Source organism: Bactrocera oleae, chromosome 3 (assembly GCF_042242935.1).
Source record: "Bactrocera oleae isolate idBacOlea1 chromosome 3, idBacOlea1, whole genome shotgun sequence".
Classification (NCBI taxonomy): Eukaryota; Metazoa; Arthropoda; class Insecta; order Diptera; family Tephritidae; genus Bactrocera; species Bactrocera oleae.
Genome location: NC_091537.1, coordinates 6,559,242 through 6,584,197, shown reverse-complemented (window position 1 = coordinate 6,584,197; position 24,956 = coordinate 6,559,242). Strand labels below are relative to the sequence as shown.

At 33.8% G+C, this 24,956-nt stretch overlaps 6 protein-coding genes across 8 annotated transcripts in view; 3 read left to right on the top strand and 3 right to left on the bottom strand.

Moving 5' to 3' along the window:
* Positions 1-5,551, top strand: part of Nak (Numb-associated kinase) — a 39,762-nt gene extending 34,211 nt beyond the window's left edge. Inside the window, exons 9-12 of the mRNA XM_014234997.3 lie at positions 3,915-4,083; positions 4,331-4,510; positions 4,720-5,108; positions 5,174-5,551. Of these exons, the coding sequence (XP_014090472.2) occupies positions 3,915-4,083; positions 4,331-4,510; positions 4,720-5,108; positions 5,174-5,443 (1,008 nt within the window). The 3' untranslated portion in view covers positions 5,444-5,551. The remainder of the gene's footprint in view (positions 1-3,914; positions 4,084-4,330; positions 4,511-4,719; positions 5,109-5,173) is intronic.
* Positions 5,552-6,168: 617 nt separating this feature from the next.
* On the top strand, positions 6,169-7,026 carry Nedd8 (Nedd8 ubiquitin like modifier). The gene is made up of 3 exons (XM_070107366.1): positions 6,169-6,358; positions 6,517-6,647; positions 6,752-7,026. The coding sequence occupies exons 1-3, from the start codon at positions 6,341-6,343 to the stop codon at positions 6,849-6,851; spliced, it is 249 nt and encodes an 82-aa protein (XP_069963467.1). The 5' UTR covers positions 6,169-6,340; the 3' UTR covers positions 6,852-7,026.
* Positions 7,013-9,045, bottom strand: LOC106617657 (glutathione S-transferase C-terminal domain-containing protein homolog). The gene is made up of 2 exons (XM_014235012.3): positions 8,142-9,045; positions 7,013-8,082 (listed from the first exon to the last, which is right to left on the bottom strand). Exons 1-2 carry the CDS (start codon positions 8,934-8,936, stop codon positions 7,105-7,107), a joined length of 1,773 nt encoding a protein of 590 aa, XP_014090487.2. The 5' UTR covers positions 8,937-9,045; the 3' UTR covers positions 7,013-7,104.
* Positions 9,046-9,419: 374 nt separating this feature from the next.
* Positions 9,420-17,959, top strand: LOC106617658 (hydroxylysine kinase). 2 transcript variants are annotated; one of them, XM_014235014.3, is made up of 6 exons: positions 9,420-9,573; positions 10,901-11,222; positions 11,302-11,696; positions 16,633-16,757; positions 16,838-17,037; positions 17,109-17,959. In XM_014235014.3, exons 3-6 carry the CDS (start codon positions 11,374-11,376, stop codon positions 17,733-17,735), a joined length of 1,275 nt encoding a protein of 424 aa, XP_014090489.1. In that variant the 5' UTR covers positions 9,420-9,573; positions 10,901-11,222; positions 11,302-11,373; the 3' UTR covers positions 17,736-17,959. The 2 variants fall into 2 exon arrangements, with proteins under 2 accessions (XP_014090489.1, XP_069963466.1); XM_070107365.1 differs by having other exon boundaries at positions 10,901-11,696.
* tos (Exonuclease tos) lies at positions 13,152-16,522 on the bottom strand. 2 transcript variants are annotated; one of them, XM_036358749.2, is made up of 3 exons: positions 16,248-16,522; positions 15,350-16,191; positions 13,152-14,768 (listed from the first exon to the last, which is right to left on the bottom strand). In XM_036358749.2, the coding sequence occupies exons 2-3, from the start codon at positions 16,151-16,153 to the stop codon at positions 13,395-13,397; spliced, it is 2,178 nt and encodes a 725-aa protein (XP_036214642.2). In that variant the 5' UTR covers positions 16,154-16,191; positions 16,248-16,522; the 3' UTR covers positions 13,152-13,394. The 2 variants fall into 2 exon arrangements, with proteins under 2 accessions (XP_036214642.2, XP_014090486.2); XM_014235011.3 differs by having other exon boundaries at positions 15,350-16,522.
* A 2,590-nt stretch (positions 17,960-20,549) lies between the features above and the next one.
* msl-1 (male-specific lethal 1) lies at positions 20,550-24,734 on the bottom strand. The gene is made up of 2 exons (XM_014235043.3): positions 23,226-24,734; positions 20,550-23,168 (listed from the first exon to the last, which is right to left on the bottom strand). Exons 1-2 carry the CDS (start codon positions 24,249-24,251, stop codon positions 22,164-22,166), a joined length of 2,031 nt encoding a protein of 676 aa, XP_014090518.1. The 5' UTR covers positions 24,252-24,734; the 3' UTR covers positions 20,550-22,163.
* Between the last annotated feature and the right edge of the window lie 222 nt (positions 24,735-24,956).

Genomic DNA, 24,956 nt, shown 5'->3' with positions numbered 1-24,956 from the left:
CAAACGCAAGAGGCGATTTTCATTAAACAGTTCTCTACGGCAGCAGCAGTGACAATCCACAGTATAGGTACATATGCAACTGTAAAAAATTGCTATTATTGAAAAACATTATTCAAAATAAATAAATACAAAGCTATTTGAAAAAAAGTGAAACTAAAGTAATTTTATATAAAACTGTAAAGTTGAACAACAACAATAGCAAATCTAGAAAAGGCAATTTTTTACTGCAATGATATTGTGTGCGCCGTTATTGCCCTCTTTACTGAACGAGCACAACACACACTCATACAAACAACTGACATATCAATAAAAACAATATAAATACACACGCACACACTTATATGCACAGTGTATTTTATTTTTAATTATCAATACAGCGTTGCAAATCACTAAAGTGTTGTTAAACAATAGCGCAGACAGGCACGCATAAAACAAAGAATAAAACCAACAAGAACTGAATTATAAAATAAATAAATTTATAACCAACACATTTTACCTACATATATTAGCGCCAACGTCGAGGTAAGTAACAGAAGCATAGCAAAAACGAAGTTTTGAAAATATTATGATGTTCAAATTTTAAAATTAGTGTTTACATACATATGTACATATATGCATATAAGTGCACTCGAACTTTTGGTAAATAATGCATATACAAAAGTGAAAATATGTATACATATACACTGTATTTATATAGGAATCATTTGAGATCAAATCGCACAGAAATGTGAGCTTTACGGTCACAACTTTTAAAAGTGAAATGAGGGCATAGGTAAAACGCACATATTTGTTACACCACTACAAACATATAATGGTAATATAGTACTGTTATATAATGCATATTTTTAGAAGAAAATCTTTAAATTTCTAAATAAATTTTATATTCGAAACTATCGGTTTCAATGGTTTATGCAAAGAGATGACGGGGCGTATGAGTGATTTAAAATTCAAATTAGTCGAATTTTGTTTTAATACATACGAACTTGAGTAAAGACTAATTTAATAGTAGATAGAGACAAATTTTCCATATATTATATTTCGTTTTAAATCTAAATAATATGCATACTTGTGCTTAAAATTGGGTATAATAAGAAGACATGGCGTATGAGTAATCATTTCATAAATTCGATTTTCAATAAAGATAGCGGAGACAGGGTGTTGATGACAGCTAGGTTTATGTGGTATAACTGATCTAATAAGAGGTACTGTGACCGAAATTGCTATTTTCGTACAGTATTTATTTAAATTTTGGTCGCAAGCTCACTTGTTAGTTGCGGCTGTTAAGTCTATTTCAAAAACGTTTTCATGTTTTAATTTACTTCATATTTTGAATATTAACAGGCTTCAATTCAAATTTTTTTGAGCGCTGCTTTTTTGTAAAACAATTTCATGTAAAAGCAACAACAAGGTTAACGAATTGAATTGCTACAAGAGTTTACATCATTAAATTTAACCGCTATCGTCAATGCTGCCAAATCTCGTTTTACATATTTTAGACCAGATTTACCGTTGTGAGTGGCTCATATGACAAACTATTCTCAAAAATGAGAATACAAAAATTGTTTTTATTGATTTTAATACTGAAGACTTGAATTAAATTTTAGCTGTTAATAGAAACCATATGACTTGAAACTAAGGGGTTACTAAAATAATTTTTGCCCCGAAAAAAAAAAGGTTTCCAACATATAAAGAATGCGCACATGCGACAGCGCAGATATGCAACGCAATTTCAGCCAGTTTGTTTGAATAACCGGCATAGTTTGTTCGATTCACTACTCTCCAACGCTTGTCGAATCGATATATGTTTTTCCTACACTACTCACGTAGTGTTATGAAATAAAAACACATTTAGAAGAGATAGTATTTTATGAAATGGATAATTTATACAACTTGTATAGACATCATACTATTATATATAGAAATCAATAGATAATATATTGAATTTGTCCACAACGTCCACACGATAGGATACAATGTATTATTGGCAGATACTATGTATTGTCTAGTTATAATTAATAATGACAACAAATGTTTTTCGAGATAGTTGTACTCGTAAGTTTTTCATACAAGTTTTATTAGCTTAGAAACTTGTTACCAACTGCAATTATTACTGACGAAAATTATTTACGATTTATTGACCCCTAATCCGCAGATGTTCAAGCAGAATTTATTGATATACATAAATATATATATATACATATATATATAAATATATAGAAATTGTCTCAAAGTATATGTGTACTTCGATACAACGCGCCAGCTAAATTTTAAAGGGAATCCAGTTTGAATGCAACTTTTGTAAACAAAACTGCAATATATTATATATAAATAAAACCTAACAACAGTTATCTCAAACACAACAATAACGACACACACATACCTACATATTTATGTAGCACAAGCACCAGAAATCATTGCTATCAAAGTTCATGAACACTGCATACTTATAGTATTTTATATCATTGTGTGAAAGCTCCTAACAACAAAGTTGTTTAAGTTCATTGCACTTGTCGTCTAGATTATTTCAGCGTAGTACACAATAAAATATATATAGAAATATAAATAGACATAAAAGATGCACATTGTTTCTCAAATAAACTCAAATATTTGCATATGTACACAATACACACACATACATGGTGCGTCGTATACTTATTCTTGAAGAATTGGGTTCAAACGTGATCTACTTTAGAAAAACTCAAAAAGGGAAGCTGTCACCAGAATTAAAAAAATTAAGCAAACAAGAAAATCGATACGTTTCGAAGCGCTCTAGTGGGCATGGTTGGTAAGACTGCTGTAATATAGCTAAAAACAAACAACGAGCAATATAAGTACTCAGCGTTCGGAAATCACTTGGACCATAGATAGTATATATTATATAAGCGGCAAGGCAGTAATTTGGTCCAGCTCGAAATGGTTTCACATAGGCAAAAAGACATCACTTATAAACATATATTCATCAATTCAAGTCATCTTGAGCCAAACGAGCCTCACGATAATGAATAGTGAGATGCGAAAAAACAAGTAAACACGTAAACGTGCATATGTATGTTTATACATATAAAGACTTTATGTTAACGAGAGTGATCTACAGAGAGAGGTCTACAGGTATACATACATCTGATCAAATATGAAACGGCCTAGTCTTTTAAAACTGCGCGCGCAAACCGAATCGATAAAAAATAATTTACAGATTGGTAAAACATTTTTTATGCTCGTGTGGAGTTTGTTTTGGGTATGAAGTGTGCCAATGCCAGGGTAGAGGTCGCCATAGAGATGCTGACAATGTAACTAAGAACCCTGAATTCATCAAACGCATCATTACTGGTGACGAGACGTGGGTTTATGAATATGACGTCGAAACTGCCCAACAATCTAGCGAATGATGCTCCGAAAATGGGCAGAAACCGAAAAAAACAAAATTCGCAACCGAGGCCTATAAGAAGTGTATGGAAAATTGGATTAAATACTTATTTTATTTTCTCTGGAGCCTATTTTAAAGGCGATAATAAAGATTTGTATTAAATTACGTGAACATGTTGATTTTTTGACAGTCCGGGTCAATTTTGATCAAATGGTTATTGCAAAAATTCGACGCGGTGATAGACGATACTGTAAATAGCACTTTTATTTCTATTTTTTCAGAAATATTTCACAGAACAACATAGTTTTGGGGTTTCAATACAAAAAATAAATATGCCTACGAAAAATAATATAATTATTATATATGTATTGTAATTATATAAATACATATGTATGTATATAATTTCCTAGTGTATGCACTTACATATGTACATACACATATTCATATGTATATAGTTTGCGATAAATTATAATTATATATTAAATTTGATTTAAATGGGAATGTTCATAAAATTAATTAATTAATATAAATTTAAATTTTTTTCAGTTGAACTTTTCTTAATATGGGCCCAACACGGATACTAACCAAGGACGGCGGTTTTGGCACACAAATGACTGTGCATGTTGGCAACGCCGTTGATGGTGATCCGCTATGGAGCGCTAGATTCAACGCTACAAATCCAGCGGCTGTTATCAACACACATTTAGATTTTTTGCAAAGTAAGCGAAGATGATTTTTTCTTGTCAACCGAAGTATGTATACTCATGTGTGTAAATATGTATGGAGGTATATTGAATAACTAATATTTAAGTGACTTTGAGCATTGATATGATGAGCGATTTTGTGACAGCGGAAATATTCTAGCAAATAGACATACACACATACACGTACATACATTTAAATATTAGTACTATTTAAAAATAATAAATGTTTAACATACCAACAAATCCATATATATATTTATAGATGGTGCCGACATGATACTGACTAACACTTATCAGTGCAGTGTTGAAGGTTATGTTGACTACTTGGATTTGGATGTGGAGCAAAGCATTGAGTTGATCAAGAAAACAGTGCGTTTGGCGCATATTGCTAAAGATAAATACTTGGCGGAATGTTGCGAAGCGAAACTGCACGTACCCGATGGTATGTTAACACAATTTACATATAATATTTCACTGATTCTACACATGAAAAAAAACCACACGCGTTTTAATTTTGTAGTTGTCGATTAATTGCGTGCAAGTGTGTAACGGAACGGAAACGGACGTTCAATGTACACAGTTTTTTTATTTGAACTTTCGGAAACGGAAACTTTACAAAAATGGTCACTCTGTAGTAATTTTTGTTTTCAGGTTTCCCTCTTATACTTGCTTCAATCGGTCCATATGGCGCCCATTTGCATGACGGCTCCGAGTACACTGGCGAGTATGTGGACCATCTAACATTGAAAGAGATTACCGACTGGCATCGTACACGTATTGATGCTTGTATAGCAGCTGGCGTTGATGCGTTGGCCATCGAGACAATCCCCTGTCAGGCTGAAGCGGAAGCGTTAGTAGAAATGTTATGTGATGATTATCCAGATGTTAAATTTTGGATAGCTTATCAATGTAAGGATGAAAGCACTTTAGCGCATGGAGAAAATTTCGCAGATGCGACACGCTCGTTATGGGAACTATTAAGAGAACGCAACGCACAAAGTAAATGCTTGGCAATAGGTGTTAATTGCGTGCATCCGAGGGTAAATTATTGATATGATAATATATTTTAATTTATAATTAAAAATATTTTTTCATTCACTTGTAGTTTGTAACGCCATTGTTCAAAAGTTTAAATGGTAACACACCTGATGCCGAGAAGATACCACTAGTTGCGTATCCGAACAGCGGAGAAATTTATGATGTAGCGAAGGGTTGGCAAGGGCGCGAACATTGTGTACCATTGGCAAGTTACGTGCCAGAATGGTCTAAATTGGGCGCGAAAATCATCGGTGGCTGCTGTCGTACATATGCCAGAGATGTTCGTCTAATTTCAGAAAATGTGAAAGCACAAAATAATTCAAGCAGATTAATTTAGTTCATACAAAGATCGTTGATCTCAAAATAGATAAATTATGTAGAGAAATGTACAAAAAATAATTTTATACCAATTTTTTATTTAAAATAAATAAACAAATAAACTATTTTTATGCGTGTATGCTTGTATAATTCTAAACTTAAAATAATAATATGCCAATAATAGCTAAAGTTCGCTTGGAACTAAAAGGTGCAATTAGTTACCTTGAGAATAGAATTTGTTTTAACAGATATAAATCCTAAATTCATATTCTAATATCACAGAATGTTAATGAATAGAGAAGGAGCAAATGTTAACTGAAATCTTTTTGAGTACTAATTTGTAATTCCACATGAGGGAACATCGGAAAATATAACTTCGAAAAAGCAAAATACACCACACAATGTGCGAAATGCTATAAATAGACACAACGAATATTCCTAAATGAAAAATCGGTGCGCATAGCTATTTAGATTTATGTTTTCAATTTCTATGATATGAAAAATTTATAATTATAAAAAACCTTCTGAATTAAAAATCTGTATTATCGGTAAAAACCCCAGAATTCTTCGCTATTCATTCTCTGAAATTAGTACTCAAAAAGATTTCAGTTAACATTTGCTCCTTCTCTATTCATTAACATTCTCTGGTATTATACATACTAAAACCAATTCATATGCACCACCCTGTCTTCGAGAGTTTTAGTAACGTTTTGCCATTTCGCAATCGCGCAACAACTATAGCTACTAAATGTCATTCCAATTGTCTTTACACATTAATTTTGGAAAAACGGTAGCGGTAAATTTTGTGCAAAAATAGAAAGGTGTATGCAAATAGAGAAATAAAGTAAGAAAATCAAAACATTCTGATTATTATTTCGTGAAAAGTCCAAGCAAATATCTTATTTTAGTACGCAACATGTTGATTAAAGTGAAGGTGAGTCAAAGTGATTCGTTTTATGTAGGCGACAGAATTCGCGAATCATCGCTTTAGGTTTGCCAAATACTACAAATATCTAGCATCAGTAATGATGATTCTAATATTTAATTGATTCTTGACTAATAATTATTACCAATAAATTTAACTGACACTAGACACTAACCGGCAAGGAAATAGAAATCGACATTGAGCCTACAGACAAAGTGGATAGAATCAAGGAGCGAGTAGAGGAGAAAGAAGGTATACCACCACAGCAGCAGCGACTTATTTTCTCTGGCAAGCAAATGTAAGTTATATATATATAATAATTTATGCAAATATTGTACGCTGTAATCTTCATATATATTGTGGGTTTTTATACTAAATAAATATTTTACTTTTATGTTTTAGGAATGACGACAAAACCGCCGCCGATTACAAAGTGCAAGGTGGCTCAGTGCTTCATTTGGTTCTGGCGTTGCGCGGTGGACTATACTTAATTAAGGCATAGAAAAACTAAATTAACATATAATTTAAATAATGGAAATACATAAATGTTGTGAAGCTAAAACATGAATATTTGAGTGCGTGCCCCACAAAAATCTAATTTTCATAGATATAATTTCAATAATATGATGTTTGAACTTGTTTGGAGAAATAAAAGGAAAACAATTTTCTAATAAAAACTGATACATTTACTTCTTAAAAGAATCGTAACAAAAAATGCGGTATTCATCAGTAACTTAATTTAATCATATTACATGTCAGCTATCCTTCGTAATACGTCCGACCAACAAACGATTTTTAGGCGTACATTGCTCTGGCTTTAAACGAGTTAAAATGACATCATATCCGACTTCCTCAGCTTGTAGTTTACGATCTGTATCAATTATATCCATACACAACTGTCCTTGACGTGTGGTTTCTGGACGACAATTTAAGGTACCCAACTCATGCGCTTGATCGGCCGTATGTGCTATATATAAATAATCTCTTTCTGTCAATGTTTCGCGGAAGAACTCGCTCAACGGATATGCAATGTGTGGCATTGGTTGCAGTGATCCATAGCAACAAGGACAGCAAACAAATCCTGCCCGCGATCGACGACACTGCTGAAGTACTATATCCGTCGCTGTGCCACAAGCATGCAATGATGTACCAATATCAAAGTGTCCCTCGAAATAATCAATATTGCACTGATAAAAGCGACAATTTTTCAGACCTAACTGTGTGGCTCTCTGTTTTGCTCGCTCCAAAGAAATTGCTTTATTTTCCATCAATATTATGATACAGTCAGGTAATTGTAAAGCTAACAATATGCCTAAATGACCTGTTCCACTGCAAAAATCAATGATTCTATTGCCTGGTATTGCTAATGAGACGACTGCATTAGCTACATTCTGTAGTTGCTGACGTTTACGAATAATACGTTCGCGTGGTAACGCCGAATTTTTTTCTTGGTCAGGTTCTATTACTTCCCAATCGATATGTTTTTTCTCATATGTATTTATGGATTCACTACTAAACTGCAACTGCAACTTTTCTAATTTATTCAGTGCGGCATCTACTTCACTTTGTTCAGTATAGATTCGGTTTCGAGGTTTATAGCGCTTCGGATCGCTCTTATAAAGGCTAGCAGGTTCACAATCCGGTATAGAAAGTAGTGTTGATGATTCATAACATTGTTCATGCAGATACAATTCATTCAATATTCGATAACAACTAGGATCAAAAATGTCGATCTGCATTAAAAATATGTAAAATTAAATAACAATCAACAAACAAGTATCTTTAAGGTTACCTCACTAAGCCATGTAGAGGTTAACGGAAAAAGCACTAGCATATCTTTGCAATATTTAAATATTAAACGAATAAGCGTATATAAAATTATATCTGCAATAGTAAAACTGATGCCTTCAGCAAACCGATGTTCAATTGGTAACTTCTCTTTAGGTACACTGCAATCGAGTATTACTTTGTATTTCTTTTTTGTTCCAGCACCAGAATTCTGTTGTTGCGCCTGCTCACGCGCGGTTTTGTAAATATTATGCATTCGTACTGGTTCGTTCATGTGTCGTTCAAAACGTGGTACTTCCTTCGGAATTTCGTCCAGTCTACCACCCGAGTGCAAGGTAGATAACAATTGATTCATGGCATCCACGATATCAACTTCACAAAATTGTGTCCAAATGGAAGACTCCGCTGGTGCCAGCAAACAAGCACCTTTAAAACCCAATAACTTTCGTCGTTCAACGCATTCCTGCCGCGCAACAAGTTCCCTGCAAACAGCACACATGCCCGCAATATAGGTATTTTCGTCTTTTGCATAAATTGGCAATCTAAGGTCTCTTATGGCCTCTACACTTGTTGCTTCTTTGCAATGAATTTTCTCTTCAGTTAACTCGCGTCTAAGGGATTCTGAACGTAAACGAAGTTTGCCCCCCCGGATGGTTGTTCTAACGAAATTCAATTTAATGTTGGAGGGTGAATGCAGGTACCGGTACATATATAAAGCCATAAAAGACTCTACGCTGCTATATATTTCTGTATTATCATTACGCGTATTTATTTCAATTTCAATATATAATTGATCCATTTTGGTTTATTATTAAAATTTAAACTCAATTATATTTTCGAAAGATCTCTGCTAATTTTAAAGGCGCTTAAAATGAATGTAACTAATTTTTCTTTTTGGTTATGTTTACATACAAAAAGTCATATGGGCAGAAGAACAACGGAATGCATACAATGGAAGGGTTGCATTATTGTAAGCGTATTTTATTTAAGGTGGGATTGTAAGATATGTTAGTTATTTCAGGGTTTCTAGTAAAAATCTAATATTTTTTATATTTTCTGTTCATTGCACATATTTTAATTAATTTTCACTATTCATATGCAAAGGGGAACAATTAAAATAAAATAATTTGAACAGGGTTGTATGCTTTGTAAAATCGTCTGCAGTGTAAAAGCTTTTAGTCGGAAAGCTTTTTTTGCTTTTGTTAGATCAGCTGTTGAACCCATAACAGCCGATTACTACAGATGTAGTAAATAAAAGTAAAGAAAATTTATAATTTTTTTGTTTAATTTACTTAATAATTTATATTTAAACGTATTTGCGGTAAATAGTGTTATGGGTGAAACTAATCTGTCACATGTCTGCCCGTTACACACAGGTGTCTACAAACTGCATATCTACAAATGTGCATTTTTATTGCAAATGCAAACAAATTAGCGTAAGTATGTATGGACGAAAATGCAAATAATTGCAATTATTGCAATAGAACGGGTTTTATCACTTATTATAATTGAATGCAATATAAATTTGTAATATTTACATTTATTATGTTCCTAATTTAGGTAAATAATTAATTTTTTAATAGGGAAATACATGCGCTTTGGTGCATTTAACCTATATCAAAAGTATAGATTTATTAACGGCTGTAATTACTTGTACTTCTCTTTTTAAACATAAATTAAGAAAACAATTTCAAAGAGGTATTAAGTGATATGTGGAACTCATTACATGCTAGACATTATGATAATAGCTTCTTGGACCTGAATTTATTACCACCAAACAAGAACTTCGGAAATATTTTTTGCAAATAAATATTCTGTTTGTATAATTAACATCTTGTACGTTAATATTATACAATTTTCCTGAGGAACCTATTTCATCACTTTAGAAACGATATCAAAACATGAAAATCTAATAGACCTATGTATTAGTAACAACTTTGAGAAGCTGACTTTTCTGATTTGGTATCCTCTATTCTACTCTGCGGCAAAATTCTTATATCGGTCTTATTATTATATACCTCAATCAAGTAAAATCTGACACTAACAAGCGACACTGATGATAATCTAATTTACTTTCCGACAAATAGAGTTTAGATTACCGCTACAACAATAATAACAACAACATAATCTAATTCCACTTCAAGCTTAACGATATAATTCTATGAGTGCTCATAAAACTTGGGAAAGAATTTTGCATATTCGTAAAGAGCTACTTTTGCATAAGAAAAGTAGAGAAGATTTATAAGATCTTAACCCGCCACTATACACGAACAATATGAACGGAACAATCTTGCTCATATTTACTGATACATACATACTTATGTGCATGAACATACACATGCATACATTTTCACCTACTCCTACGACTATTGTAGAAGGCGTTCGGATTCCGACTAGACACTTGTGACTTATTACTTAACGTTTGTTTGAAAATATTTACACAAAGATATTTTGATTACATTTTATTTACTTGCATTCAAAACTAATCAATTAACTTTTTAAGCTTTTATATTTGAATAACTTTCATGTAGTGCATTATCATGACATACATACCTATTTACAGTCTTACTCGTATATGAAATGTCCACACACCCAAAATCAGCTCTCATTACTTTGAAAGAGGTTGCGACTTTTATACACAAAGATATTGTAAATCTATAGATATGAAATACAATTACTATATACACACACTCAAGACAGATGATGAGTATCACATATTAGCAGTAACAATTTAACGTTGATATTTTGCATTCTGCTTCACAGCCAAATTGCTCAAGCAATGCAAACATTGTTCTACCCATATGAGGCTATATGGAGCAAAGCAGCTTCAGTGAGGCAGAAGCGTCGTGGAGAGAGTTAAAATGAAGCAAAGATAAACAACTTTAACAATAAGAGTTCAACAAATGAAGTACACAAAAAAAATACTAAATAAAAAAAAAAAAAATAATTTAAAATAACAAACAACAACAAAGTTTATTAAACAACAAGCAAACAACAACCGCTGCCTTTAGCGGTATGAAGAGCACGGGAAACACGAAATATCATTTGAGACATACATGTGTGGGTAGCATTCGCTTTTGTGCCGGTGAGCAGTAAAGTGCCTAGAGGCGGCAGCTTACTATACATATTTATTTTTCAAATATTTCGCTATTTTTTATTCAAAGGGCTGACGCCGAATAACCGAATTAAAATTCTAAGTCACGAGTCTCAACAGAAACAGTGCAATTACATATATCATGGAACAGTGGAATAATGTTGAATTGACTAGCTTAAGGAAGAAATCCTATACATTAAATCATGAATATGATTTAGCTAATAAATGCATTGTGGTCAACAGTAAGAGCGACGCGTCGAACACAGCCGATAATAATGTCAATGACAACAATGACTCTAATAATGCCAATCAAAGTAAATTATTACAGCCAGGCTCAAATATTAAGCCAAAAGTGACAGCTGAAAATGTGGAATCGTTAGTGCGACGTCTCTATGGCATAACAATTAATGAGATCAAAGAGTTGATATCATATGATGATCGCAATTATCTAATACAACCGGACTGGTAAGTACTAAATATAAAATAAAATTATTTTTATTGAAAAAATGCATCGACCTAAATTGCAGCTACAATATATGTATAGTACCATCTTCAGAAGTTTTAAAAGTTTTCACATTCGAATTTTTTAATTTCTTTTAGCTTTTGTTAAAAAGGTAGCACATAGCATTAAAGTATGTACATATGTATTTCATGGATATATTTAACTAAAAATTGTGTTATGGTATATACTCGCATATTGTATTACTTACAAACTACCTTCAGTAGCCGGCACGTGACTGAGTACCATCCGATAAGTCGTAAAGCTTTTTTTTTATAGGTGTTATACCGCGGCTAAAAAACCTTTCATGTATTTTTTTGTCAAACAGCTTCTAATTATTAATATTTACATTTAGTATTAGCAAGACTTTTAATTTCATATTTAACTTTTAAATTTAGAAAATTGTACTAGAATAACAGTTTACTTGTGACTACATAAGACTGCACTTGTATATGCATGTATACATACATATGTGTTCGTACCTTTTTACACAAGTTGACATGACACACATATTTTCAGATATACAGTAAGTACTTACACACGTATGCACCAATGTACATAAATATATAGATATGTATGTATCTTCATTGACGCTTAATTTGTTGATGGGATATAACTTTTTTCATTGCATCCATACAATTATAGCGGACAATCGAACGTGACCGATTACTTATCATTTCTATTTACACATATATATGTAAGTATGTATATTTACAATACATAAATTGCTTTCATACATACATACACACATATTTGAATTCGCGACTCATAACTCTAGCCACCGACCGAGATAATAATATGTGTATGTAAGAATGTAATAGCAAGCCTGGAAGTTCGACGCACTTACAAGTGCTATGGAAAAATGGTAGTATAAAGACAAATATTACGAAATGCATATGTATGTAAGTAAAATGCGCATCTTCCATAATATTTCTCACCACTGTACGCCACTTTCAAATGACTGTTTAGAGCTTATGACTCTCTCGCCAATAAATTATCGTCTACAAAAGCTGGTCAATTAGATGTTTATGTAAGTTTTCACTTCTCAAATGAGAATCTACTAAAAATAAGTAGGTAGTATTCCCCATCTCGCATTAGTATTAGTACATAACCAATTTATAAAGCTGATATAATTACTTGCAAAGAAAATTTTTTCCGATTAGTTATTTGTGTGTCAATGCACACAAGCAACACAAATGTCACACATACTAATTGAAGAAAATTTTGTGACTATTATTTTTGAGTTTCCCTTACTTTTTGAAAACTAAGCTAATATAACATTTTAAGAGTAGTAGCTCTCATTTCTGTATTTTTTATACTTCTGCAGTATCTGTTACTAATATAATAACTATTTTGTATCCAAAGTGAACACACAAAAATATTGTTATTGTGAATAATTTTAATTTTTATTAGTGTTAACCTTTTATTTACCTAGCGATTTAACAAAATTATGATTGATAATCAACCACACACATAATTTTCTAGACTATATTTAAACGTGAACTAAATTGAGGTAACTTTACTTAAACACTTACGAGGTGTATATAACATATAATACACATAATAAATAGTAGAAAATACTATGTAACAGCATTACCATATACAAGTATATATAAACGTACACACTAAAACTATACATATACAAAACATTAATGCTTACAACACTACTTCAAAGTGGGTCGTTTTTGGAAGCCAAACATAGTTAAACGCGTTTGACTATGCAGCATAGCGGTTGTTGTGGTAAGCGTAGAATTCGATTTAGATTTTCCATTTGTCTTTTGTGATTTCAATGCCGATTTAGATTTCGTACGCGTTAAACCCAAGCGTTGTTTTTCTTGCGATTTGAAAAACATTTTCGAGCTTTTTGACTTTTGTGATGTTGGTGTTATTGTTTGACTAATATTTTCGTAAATACTGTTATTATTATCTTCTTCACCGGATATCGTTATAGCATTATCTATACTATTTCTACTTTCATTATCTACATTATCATCTGCAATAAAACTAGTATTCAATTTCAAACTACACGTACTAGCTGCGTCGTCTTCTAACATTTCATCGCCTTTTCCAAGTAAATTTTGTTTAGGCGATGGTGAGTCATAAAGCAATGCTAGTTTTCCCTCTTTTTGGCACGATTGCTTTTCTATTGAATTTATTTCAGCTGATAAATCCCTGCTTACACTTTTCTTGATGCTGTTGACTTCGTGGACATTGTTCGAAAAAAATCGACTCTTAACTATAGCCGTTTCTTGTAATCTATCTAACGGACTCTTAGGGCTCTTTGAGTGAATGCTCTTTCTTATATTAGTTTCACAATGCGCTTTCTTAGGACTAAGTATTTTCAACAGAGATGAGTTTTCACAAACGGTTTTAGCACTTTTCACTACTTCCGTACATTGCACTTTGGCAAAAGGGTTATGGTTATTGTGTGCTAAAACCACATTTTGTCTTGCTTCTGATTTTTTATATTCATCTGCATCATCGTTATTGCTTTCGCTACTATATCGTCGCCGCTTGGCACTTGGCTCTATTAGCGCGGTAGCCTTATATTGATACATAGAAAAAATTTCCGCTTCTTCAGGTTTGGCGCGCTCCACACGCGCATTTTCCGTAATTTCTTCATTAATAAATTTAGTTGAAAAATCTACTTTTCTAAAAGCCAAAGCACATTTGTCGTCCTTCAACACATCCTTCGATATATGACCACTGGAAGTTGGTTGATAACTTTCTTGCCAAATGCTTTTATGTTTGGCGCGTTTGATTTTATTATTTGTTGCCTGTGCATATCGGTAATTTCTATCCGGATGCCAGTTGTCTAATTGTTCAAATGTGAATGGGTTTAAGTTTCCCAACGCAAGCTGCAAAGCGCGTTCTTGATCTTCAATAATTACACCTGCGTTGGAGCAGTAGCGCTCTTCTGTACTGGGTTCAGTGAGTTCATTCAAGCGTGCCATACGCCGTTCAAATGGATTATAGATATACATATGCTTAAATGTTGCCTCTGCTTTATGGAATTGTTCAATGTATTCGTCATCCACCTATGAATGGAATATAATTATTTAGTTGTTGCGTTTTAAATTTGCGCACTTTACAGTTGTCCACAAAAAATAGAAGTAACCACACATTAACAAAACATATCTTTCAATTTTCAACAAGAACCATGTTTTTCGACTAAAAATTTTGGCACAAAATATTCGCTGATGATGTATTATTATTTCCATAGTCCATAAATTTTAATTGAATGTAAACAAAATCTTATATCATAGTTTATGTTTAATAAACTGAAAAACTAATTCCACATAAAAATATGAGTATTCTGTAGTATGTAGTATGAAAAATTCTAATAATTTCAAATTCAAATAGTTTCAAACCTTTACAGCATAGTAAAATAATTTGCTATTATTGGAGCAAAATATTCTTCGATTTCTTGGATCTCCTTAAACATTCTTACTTTTGTAGAATGCTACCCACTGAAGAAAAATCCAACTATTAAATTAACAATAACTAATTGAAATTGCTGCTAGATTATGGAACTCTACTACAAAAAGGTTATGAAGCCAAATACATTTTGCGTATTGCCACTACTCCTATTATTTTATCGACAACTGAACGTACATACCTGTAAATTTTTCATTTTCAAATAAGCGGGTAGTTTTCGCAGTGCTTTCCACATGTCTTCTTGTTCAGTCATAAGAATAAATTTGCATGCCTTCATCAATCCAATACCCGGAAGCGAATCTAAATAATCACAACCTGACAGTATACACATGCGCCTAAACTTCTCAAAATTGTAGTTCTCCCTTTTGCAACCCATTGCCAAATAAAATTTATCTGCTTCTACTAGTGATCCAGTACCATTCAAGTCCAGCTTGAATATTATTTTACTTGCGCCAAATAATGTCAAATCGGAATCTTCGGTTATAACATATTGTGCCACACCGACCTTATTTAACCAGGCCATTTGTGCATCCGCTTCATACGGTGCGACTATACAATCGACATTTCGCTGCCGACATTCACGTATTACACGCAAAGCCATTTCATGTGTTATATCAACACATCGGCGCATATGTGAACGAGCTCCTTCCTTGTCTCCAGCACGCAGCAATGCTGAAGCCAATTCGCGTGATTGCTTTCGGCTTTCCCGTCGCCGTCGTTCAGTCAGTTCTTTCGCAGGCAAGTGTCGGCCATCGAATACCAAAATCGGTTTGATATCATATCTTAACAGCAGCTCCACATATTTCATGCAATATTGCATATATTGGTCGGTATCTTCACCCATTGCCAACTTCTCAGCACAGCCGAAAGCACCTTTGTGCAACCAGCAATACGTATCCACCACCACGGTGCTACCTCGTATATCCTTCAAGTGTACATCTGATGAAGATTTTCCCAGAAATTTGATAAGGCCCGTAATGCCCATTTTAGCGTACACAAATTTCTACCTTATATCTCTCTGCCCTTAACAACTTTAATATTTTAATTATTATTATTTCATACTAATGTGCGATAACTACCATGGTATAAGTCATCCTTGGTATATGGTTACGATGATAACTACTAATTGTATGCACCAAAATACAAACAACTTATATATATGCGGTCCAGCAGTTTTTGTTTTTTGGCGCCAAAACAACTGTCATTGCCAATCAGCTGACTGCAAAGCTTTAGCAGCATTGCCAGTTCAGATTTACTAGTCAGCCGATAAATAGCAAAAAAAGCTATATATCAAAGGTTTCAAAGGAACTTTCTTAAAGCGTTTGAAAATAATGGACTTTTTTGAAAAATATAAAATTGAAAAGAAACTCGTAGATGTAAATACAGCTGTAACACTTACAATACAACATTCACAATTTTCAAAATTTATAAAATTAAATTACTATTTTATTTTTATTTTTTCAGGAATATAAAAAATCCAATTATCGCTACGCCATGGCCGCATGGTTATGTTTTGAAAATTCTGAATGAGTTGGACTCGAAAAAGACAGACTTTATTGATGCGCAGAATGAACTGATGATTTACTTGTGTATGATTTACCTACCCCCTTCTTTTGATTATTTTATTTCATTTAATATATAACAATATTTTTACTTTGTATACTCTTAGCCAAAGAAGGTATTGTTTGTCCCACACCAGTAACTAATGTGAATGGCAAATATTTTTCGGTCGAGCACATGAATGGCGCAGACTATGTGGTACGTCTGCTGGAGTTTGTACCTGGCAAGATGTTTCATACAGTGGAAAAATCAAATTATCTGCTATATAAGAGCGGTGAATACATAGCTAACATCGATAGGGTGCTGAAAGTGCGTAAACTATACATATTTCAATAAACATATATAAGTATATCTTAATTACTTTTGTTTACTTCATACAGAACTTTCAACACGACGCCTACGATACACATAAAACTCTATGGATGTTGGAATCTATACCACAATTGAGAGAATTTCTCTATGCTTTACAAGATCACGAACGCAAAGCAATTGTTGAGGAAATTATCGACGCATTCGAAAATAATGTACTCAATAAAATAGATAAGCTGGAGAAGCAAATCATACATGGCGATTATAATGAACAAAATATAATTGTTGAACAATCGAAATCTTCTGCAAGTGGCGAATACAAAGTGAAGGGCATCATAGATTTTGGGGATACAAATAAATCGCCAGTTATATTCGAAATCGGCATTGCCCTCACTTATATGATACTGCAGGCAAAGTCACTAGAAAGCGGTGGATACTTCCTTGCCGGTTACACCGATATACGTCCAATAAGTAATGATGAACGTTTACTATTGAAATACTGTGTAGCAGCACGTTTAGCGCAAAGTCTCGTAATGGGCGCATATACGCACAATTTGGATCCGTCTAATGAATATGTATTGGTAACACAAGAGGAAGGTTGGAAAATTATTGAAGAATTGTGGCGCAATCGTTTCATTGAGATAGATGAAATATGGCAGACAACAGCTGATAAATATCTTACGCAAAGTGTTAAATAATTCGTTGAAAGCAGATCGTCTTGGTGCAATAATTCGCCGGCTAGAGCACACGGCATATACTAGATGCACGCACATCATATACATATATACGTATACACAGTCAATTTTAATGTCGTGACAAGTTGTCAATTTGTAAAGTCAAACTGTAATACCAATATTATACATGGAAGCATAAAATTATTATAAAAATAAATCCGCATGTACATAAGTATATGTAAAAGGAAGTATATTAGAGAAATATTTTATTTGGCATACATCGCCGTTTCTGTTCCTAAGTTTACAAGATATCGATTTATCGATCGATCTTCTTTTTCTATCCAAGTAGCTCTGCTCATTTGTCGGAACCTCAGATATCGGACCACTATAGCATATAGCTGCCATACAAGCTGAACGTTCAAATCGAGTTTTTGAGAACGTGCAAACGAAGTTAACGTTTTTTCCTTTTTATACCCTGAACCCGGATATATTAAGTTTGCCACGAAGTTTGTAACACACAGAAAGAAACCCTATAAAATAAACAATATATAAATGATCAGCATGGTGAGCTGAGTCGATTTAGCCATGTCCATCAGTCTGTCTGTCTGTCTGTATATACGCAAACTAATCCCTCAGTTTTTAAGATATCGATCTCAAATTTTGCACACTTCTCTTTCTTCTCAAGAAACACCTCATTTGCCGGAACCGCCGATATCGGATCACTATAACATACATATACATACATAGCTGCCATACAAACTGATTGACCGGAATTAAGTCGTTGTGCGGAAAACTTTTGCATTTGACGAGATATCTTCAAATATTCAGTTTGTATGACAACTATATGCTATAGTAGTCCGATCTAAACATATGACCCCAAATGTAAACAAAGGTTGTTGATTTAGCTAAAAGTAAAAATGGTTGTGGACTTGGCTAAAAGTAAATATAGGTTGTGGACTTGGCTAAATATAACAAAGGTTGTGGACTTGGCTAAAAGTAAACAAAAGGGTCAATGACCTTATGAATTGTAAACAAAGGATCATTGACCTCAGCAAAATGTAAACAAAAAGGTTATTGACCTAAAAATGTAAACAAAAGGGTCATTGACCCTATAAAATGTAAACAAAGGTTGTTAACTTGGCTAATTGTAAATAAAGGTTGTGGACTTGGCTAAAAGTAAATTTAGGTTGTGGACTTGGCTAAAAGTAAATTTAGGTTGTGGACTTGGCTAAATGTAAACAAAAGGGTCAATGACCTCATAAAATGTAAACAAAAAGGTTGTTGACCTCAAAATGTAAACAAAAGGGTCATTGAACCTATAAAATGTAAACAAAAGGGTCATTGACCCTATAAAATGTAAACAAAAGGGCCAACGACCTCAAATGTAAATAAAGGTTGTTGACTTGGCTAAATGTAAACAAAGGTTGTGGACTTGGCTAAATATAAACAGAGGTTGTGGACATTGCTAAATGTAAACAAAATGGTCAATGACCTAATAAAATGTAAACAATAGGGTCAGTCCTAATAAAATGTAAACAAAAGGGTCATTGAACCCATAAAATGTAAACAAAAGGGTCATTGACCCTATAAAATGTAAACAAAAGGGCCAACGACCTCAAATGTAAACAAAGGTTGTTGACTTGGCTAATTGTAAATAAAGGTTGTAGACTTGGCTAAATATAAACAGAGGTTGTGGACTTGGCTAAATGTAAACAAAAAGGTTATTGACCTCATAAAATGTAAACAAACAGGTTGTTGACCGCAAAATGTAAACAAAAGGGTCATTGAACCTATAAAATGTAAACAAAAGGGTCATTGACCCTATAAAATGTAAACAAAATGGCCAACGACCTCAAATGTAAATAAAGGTTGTGGACTTGGCTATATATAAACAGAGGTTGTGGACTTGGCTAAATATAAACAAAGGTTGTGGACTTTGCTAAATGTAAACAAAAGGGTCAATGACCTAATAAAATGTAAACAAACAGGTTGTTGACCGCAAAATGTAAACAAAAGGGTCATTGAACCTATAAAATGTAAACAAAAGGGTCATTGACCCTATAAAATGTAAACAAAAGGGCCAACGACCTCAAATGTAAACAAAGGTTGTTGACTTGGCTAATTGTAAATAAAGGTTGTAGACTTGGCTAAATATAAACAGAGGTTGTGGACTTGGCTAAATGTAAACAAAAAGGTTATTGACCTCATAAAATGTAAACAAACAGGTTGTTGACCGCAAAATGTAAACAAAAGGGTCATTGAACCTATAAAATGTAAACAAAAGGGTCATTGACCCTATAAAATGTAAACAAAAGGGCCAACGACTACACTCAAATGTAAATATAGGTTGTGGACTTTGCTAAATGTAAACAAAGGTTGTGAACTTGGCTAAATAAACACAAAAGGTCACTGATCCCATAAAATGGAAGCAAAAGCGTAATTGACCCCTTAAAATGTAAGCAGAGTTGCACACGTTCTTTTTTCCAAAAAACCGCTCCATACTCGCAAACGCCGTCACCGGACCACTATAAGATATAGCAGTTATACAAAGGGTCAGTCAAACTCAAGTCCCTGTATGTACTTTTTATTTGACAAGATAAGTTAACGAAATTTGGCATGGATTATTGTCCAAGGCAACACTATAATCTAAGAATATATTGCTCAGATCGGACCACTATAGCATATAGCTGCCATAGAGACTGATCGGTCAATATCAATTTAAAGATCTTTTTATATCGTTTTATGCTATAAGAAATACCCCTCTGAAGGGTATTAGAGCTGCGGTGTAGCTGACATAAACGTTTTTAATTTTGTTTTTTGAATAAAAATACCACAAAATACTTTTCATGTGTAAACACATAATTCAGATATTTTTAATTTTACTCGTACAGATATTATATCTATAAAACACATCTATTCAACACAAGAAAATAAATAAAATTGATGTGTACACTTCAGATTCGCAATAGTTAACAAACAAGTATAAATAAAATGATGTTTTTGGTGATCAACAACAGAATTTGAAAATCTAAAAGCAGGTATGCTTGAGCGAATTGAGTTCATTGCGAATAAAAATTAATAGTATAACTTTGTTGGTCTGTTGTTTACACCACTTCTACAATTTATATAATATTAACACTAATTTGACTGTTATCTCTCTAAATTTCCCCTACGAAAATGCACTTTTTGTAATTTATTTGGTCTCGTTATTCGTTTGTAAATTATATGTAAAATTTTCAAGCAACTAATTATTTTAGATCATGTCTATATACTAGCAGGCTTGTAAGCGCATACAGCTGATTGCCACATTAATTTATAGTGAAAACGTAAAATAACTTAAAATAATACATATACATACATTTAATAGAATTTAGTTTCATTTGTATGATGATCATCATTTTTTTTTGTTGCAATTTGTCCATAAAATAAACTTGTAAAATAATAAATTGAATGTTTTTCTAAAACTTTCCGCAACTATTCTTCGTTTATTGTCGAAGATTTATAATCAATTCAGTACGAATACTACAAAGTATATATATAAAATATGTAAATATGATATTAATTGTCAAATAACTCCATTTGAATAAAGCCCATTTAATGATTTCTTCATTATTTTTCACAAAACCAGGTCAAGTAACACAATTCAAGTTATATAAATTAGAAAATCGTTCTTAGACCACTGCCACGCCCAACACATTGTATGCACACATAAATACAAATTTTTCGGCACTTTGGTTCTCGTGCCATAACTTGCCTAATCCAATATTATACTAGAAAAAATTATAGACTACCTTTCGACAACAGTTATTTGTTGTTTTAAGCTCAAAAATTTCACGCTACATTTTTTCAAGTTCGTTTCATAAGACTGGGATTATATGTATTTCGTATCTTTGAATTTTCTACTTTTTACTTTTGAAGCTATCACTAAATTACATGACATTGTTTTAAAATTTTGTGTTAGCTAGAAAGACGTACACACAAAAAATATAACGTTTTCAAGACGAGCTAAATAAATCTGCTATATAGTTACTTTTATATATAAACTGAAAATATTTACAAACGGTAAGCTTCTAAACACATTGTCCATTAAAACTGGTAGAGTTGTGAAGTGCAACGGTTTCATTTTTAGTTTCAAACAGCTCGAAACTAATAGGTGACTCTCAACTTGCATACCTATGCTTGTGGTGTTTTTTGTATGAAGTTCCATACATACTTATATACAATTTTTATTATATGTGTATATGTGTTGATACTTTAGTAAAAACAAAACAAAAAATATTCCAGGCTTCATAAAAAGAAAAACAAATTAAATGAACAATGCGTCGTGTTGCAATGCAATATAAGTAGAAATTCATTTTAACTTTTCTCAGACCAACATGAGTACCGCAAGAAACTTCGAATTTTTTTAAACATATTAATATACACGCTATTTAAAGCGGCGATGAAGTTTAACTACTTTGACGGTCCCTCGCTGACTTTCTCACTCGTAACAGTCGACAAATTACGATTAGGCAATGTTGTCGAAGCCGTTGCTAACGCAGTTTCCGTCATGGCTGGTTGTGCTATCACAGTTTGTTCAGGCATTACTGCCGCCGCAGCTGGCGTCGCTGTTATAGCCGCTACCCTGCGTAATGCACCGCGCTGTCGTGGCGTTTGTGCGCCTACTGTGCCGCCAGTTGTGCCGCTTTGTTGACGTTTGCGCTTTTTTACAAAAACAAAAGTTGAGTTTAATAACTGTTGTTGCCCCTGCGCTGAGGAAACATTTGAGCCAGTTTGACTATGTGCCAATGTGACAATCGATCCCGTAGCTGCCGATCCTGGTGTACGTGCACTATTTAATGCATCTAACCATGGTAAGTCGAAATCATTCAGTGCACTCAATTTTGGTACCAGCTCTCCAAAAGCTTGCACCGGTAGGTCATTGGTAAAGCAAATGGTTTGTATTGCATCCGGTTGTGGATAAAAACTCAACAGCGGTTGTTGATCGGGTGGTATTTGTATTTCGTCCTTGCAGTGACGTCGTTTCAATTTTTCTATGCGTCGCTGTTCACGTATTTGCTGTACATCCCATTTTTTTCGGCGCTTCTCCGCCAATTCTAACTTTTCATGACGCTTAAGGAATGCTTCGTCGGATAAATTCTCGGTTCCCTCAATGCAATAGGATACCGTAAGTTCGTGTTCTGTCCATTTGGGTATCTCTAACATGGGTGCATCAGCGTGTAGCGCTTCTACTTCTTCCTTCATAAATTCGTAGCCATCGGTCACAATCTCCTCGTCCTCCCATGCACGCGTGCAATACATCCTGTCCGTGGATAAGTAACCGCACCGACGAGTTTTGTTTTGCCGTAGTTGAGTTTGTAAGTGTGTACTGCTGCGAAGCGAATGAGTTGTGATGTTCTTTGCTTTCTTTGATTGATTTTCAATTTTTGGTGAAGCTGGCGATGCAACCATAGATCGCTGAAATAAAAAACTTGTAATAAATAAAATTACAAAATTTAAGATGAGATAGTATACCTGATCGGAGAGTTCACCAAGTGATTCACAGCTTGCAGATTCATCGGATTGCAGATCTGGTGCATGCCACAACATTAGTGGCATTTGTTTGCCACGACTTGGTGTTGGTGGCGTAACACACACTTGGGTTGTGGTTGTTGTCGTTGTAACGGTGGGAACTAAAGATGGTACGACAGACATCGTAGCATTTGTTGCAGCCGGAACTGTAGTTACTGGTATAGCTAATTGTCGCATTGGTTTAGCCCCACGCGTGACATGTATAGGCGACATTCTTTGCTGTTCAATGGGCTTGGAATGTATCGAAACCACATCATTACTATCCTCGGTGGTATTACCGGTGGTTTCGCCGGCTTCCTCCATGTCACCATCATCTTCTTCTTCTGCATAATCGTCATTTTCATCTTGTTCCGCCTGTGTCTTGCTAGCTGCACTGTCATCCGCCTCGGAAGTGGTATCTGAAGTACCGGTTGTTGTCGAATTCGGGCTATGATCAGGCAGACTAACACGATGCAATATAATTTTACTAATAAGTTTACCATTACACTCGCCAATAATATTTTGTCCCCCGGGAGCTGCCACTGTTGCTGCTGTTACAGGAGACACACGACTTGCTAGCATTGGTTCTGCTTTACGTTGTATTTTTGCTAATGGTGGCGGTGAATTCGCGGTTCGTTTTATATGACGTTGTAGTTGTTTTTGTAACTCCTGGACTTGTGTCTCAAGTTGCTGATTCTTTGAACGTAATCCCTCAATTTCCTCATTTTGCGCTGCAAGTTGTTTGTCCTTAACTTGAAGTTGATCACTTTGTGCTTGTATTAAGTCCAAATGAAGTATCAGCATAGCCCGTAGTTGTTTGTTTTCTTTTATAAGCGCCAAGTAATCCGTATTCGCCACTGAGGCAGCACCGCCACCACCCCCCGCATTGTTGTTAGCTCTAATGTAGTTCTTGCTTTCCGTCGGATGACAGTAAACATGATCCATATATTTATTGTTGGCATTTGGAGTTTTGTTACACTTATTTTCCATTTTGATTGCCACTCTACTAAATTTTATTTATTCATACGATACCCGTTTAAGTTTTTGATGTTTTACAATTGACTTATCGCTTACTTTCTTTGCCTGTTTCTTCATAACACCACGCGTTGCACAAACTTTTGTTTTCACAATTTTGCCAATTTCTTTTTGTGCTCGTTTATTTTTCTCGAATCCACCATTAGGCAAAAACGAAATGCGTAATTTCGCCCACCTTTTCAACACAGTGCAAATTTTCCAATTTTAAAGCTTTGCTCCTCAAATTTATTGAACAATTTGACGTTGAAATACAATTGCCCGACAAAGCATTTTATAAACATCCGATACAAAATCGATCCAGGTACATTTACAACTTTTTACTTTGCAAATTTGAATTGGTTTTCCTCGTATCTTTGCAATTTAAAATCGGACACGAAAATTTTAAACACCAGAGCGACGTTTATTTTTATTTTTGGCATCACGCTTTTGTCCACCACCGGCTGCGCATGCATGCTACTTATGTTGGCAGCACTGCCTAACTAACCACTTGGCTTGCCAATTAGAAGAAAATTTATTATTTTCAGAATAGTTTATTTTATTTAAGCAGAGATATATATTTTATTTTTCCATACCAAATATCGAAAGATTTGTTTATGTTAGAATAATAGTTAATGCAAACAAAAAAGTGCAATTGTTTACCATTTTTAAAAATATGAGTCA

What these genes read in the sequence shown, in the direction of transcription:
- Nedd8 (XM_070107366.1), top strand. An exon ending in ATTTTCTCTGGCAAGCAAAT is followed by an intron (nt 6,648 to 6,751) that starts GTAAGTTATATA and finishes TTTATGTTTTAG; the next exon opens with GAATGACGACAAAACCGCCG.
- LOC106617657 (XM_014235012.3), bottom strand. Translation starts at nt 8,936, where the DNA reads ATGGATCAATTATATATTGAAATTGAAATAAATACGCGTAATGATAAT. An exon ending in CCTCTACATGGCTTAGTGAG is followed by an intron (nt 8,083 to 8,141) that starts GTAACCTTAAAG and finishes TTTTTAATGCAG; the next exon opens with ATCGACATTTTTGATCCTAG.
- LOC106617658 (XM_014235014.3), top strand. Translation starts at nt 11,374, where the DNA reads ATGGAACAGTGGAATAATGTTGAATTGACTAGCTTAAGGAAGAAATCC. An exon ending in TGAACTGATGATTTACTTGT is followed by an intron (nt 16,758 to 16,837) that starts GTATGATTTACC and finishes GTATACTCTTAG; the next exon opens with CCAAAGAAGGTATTGTTTGT. An exon ending in ACATCGATAGGGTGCTGAAA is followed by an intron (nt 17,038 to 17,108) that starts GTGCGTAAACTA and finishes TACTTCATACAG; the next exon opens with AACTTTCAACACGACGCCTA.
- tos (XM_014235011.3), bottom strand. Translation starts at nt 16,153, where the DNA reads ATGGGCATTACGGGCCTTATCAAATTTCTGGGAAAATCTTCATCAGAT. An exon ending in TGAAAATGAAAAATTTACAG is followed by an intron (nt 14,769 to 15,349) that starts GTATGTACGTTC and finishes TTCCATTCATAG; the next exon opens with GTGGATGACGAATACATTGA.
- msl-1 (XM_014235043.3), bottom strand. Translation starts at nt 24,251, where the DNA reads ATGGAAAATAAGTGTAACAAAACTCCAAATGCCAACAATAAATATATG. An exon ending in TTGGTGAACTCTCCGATCAG is followed by an intron (nt 23,169 to 23,225) that starts GTATACTATCTC and finishes TTTTTATTTCAG; the next exon opens with CGATCTATGGTTGCATCGCC.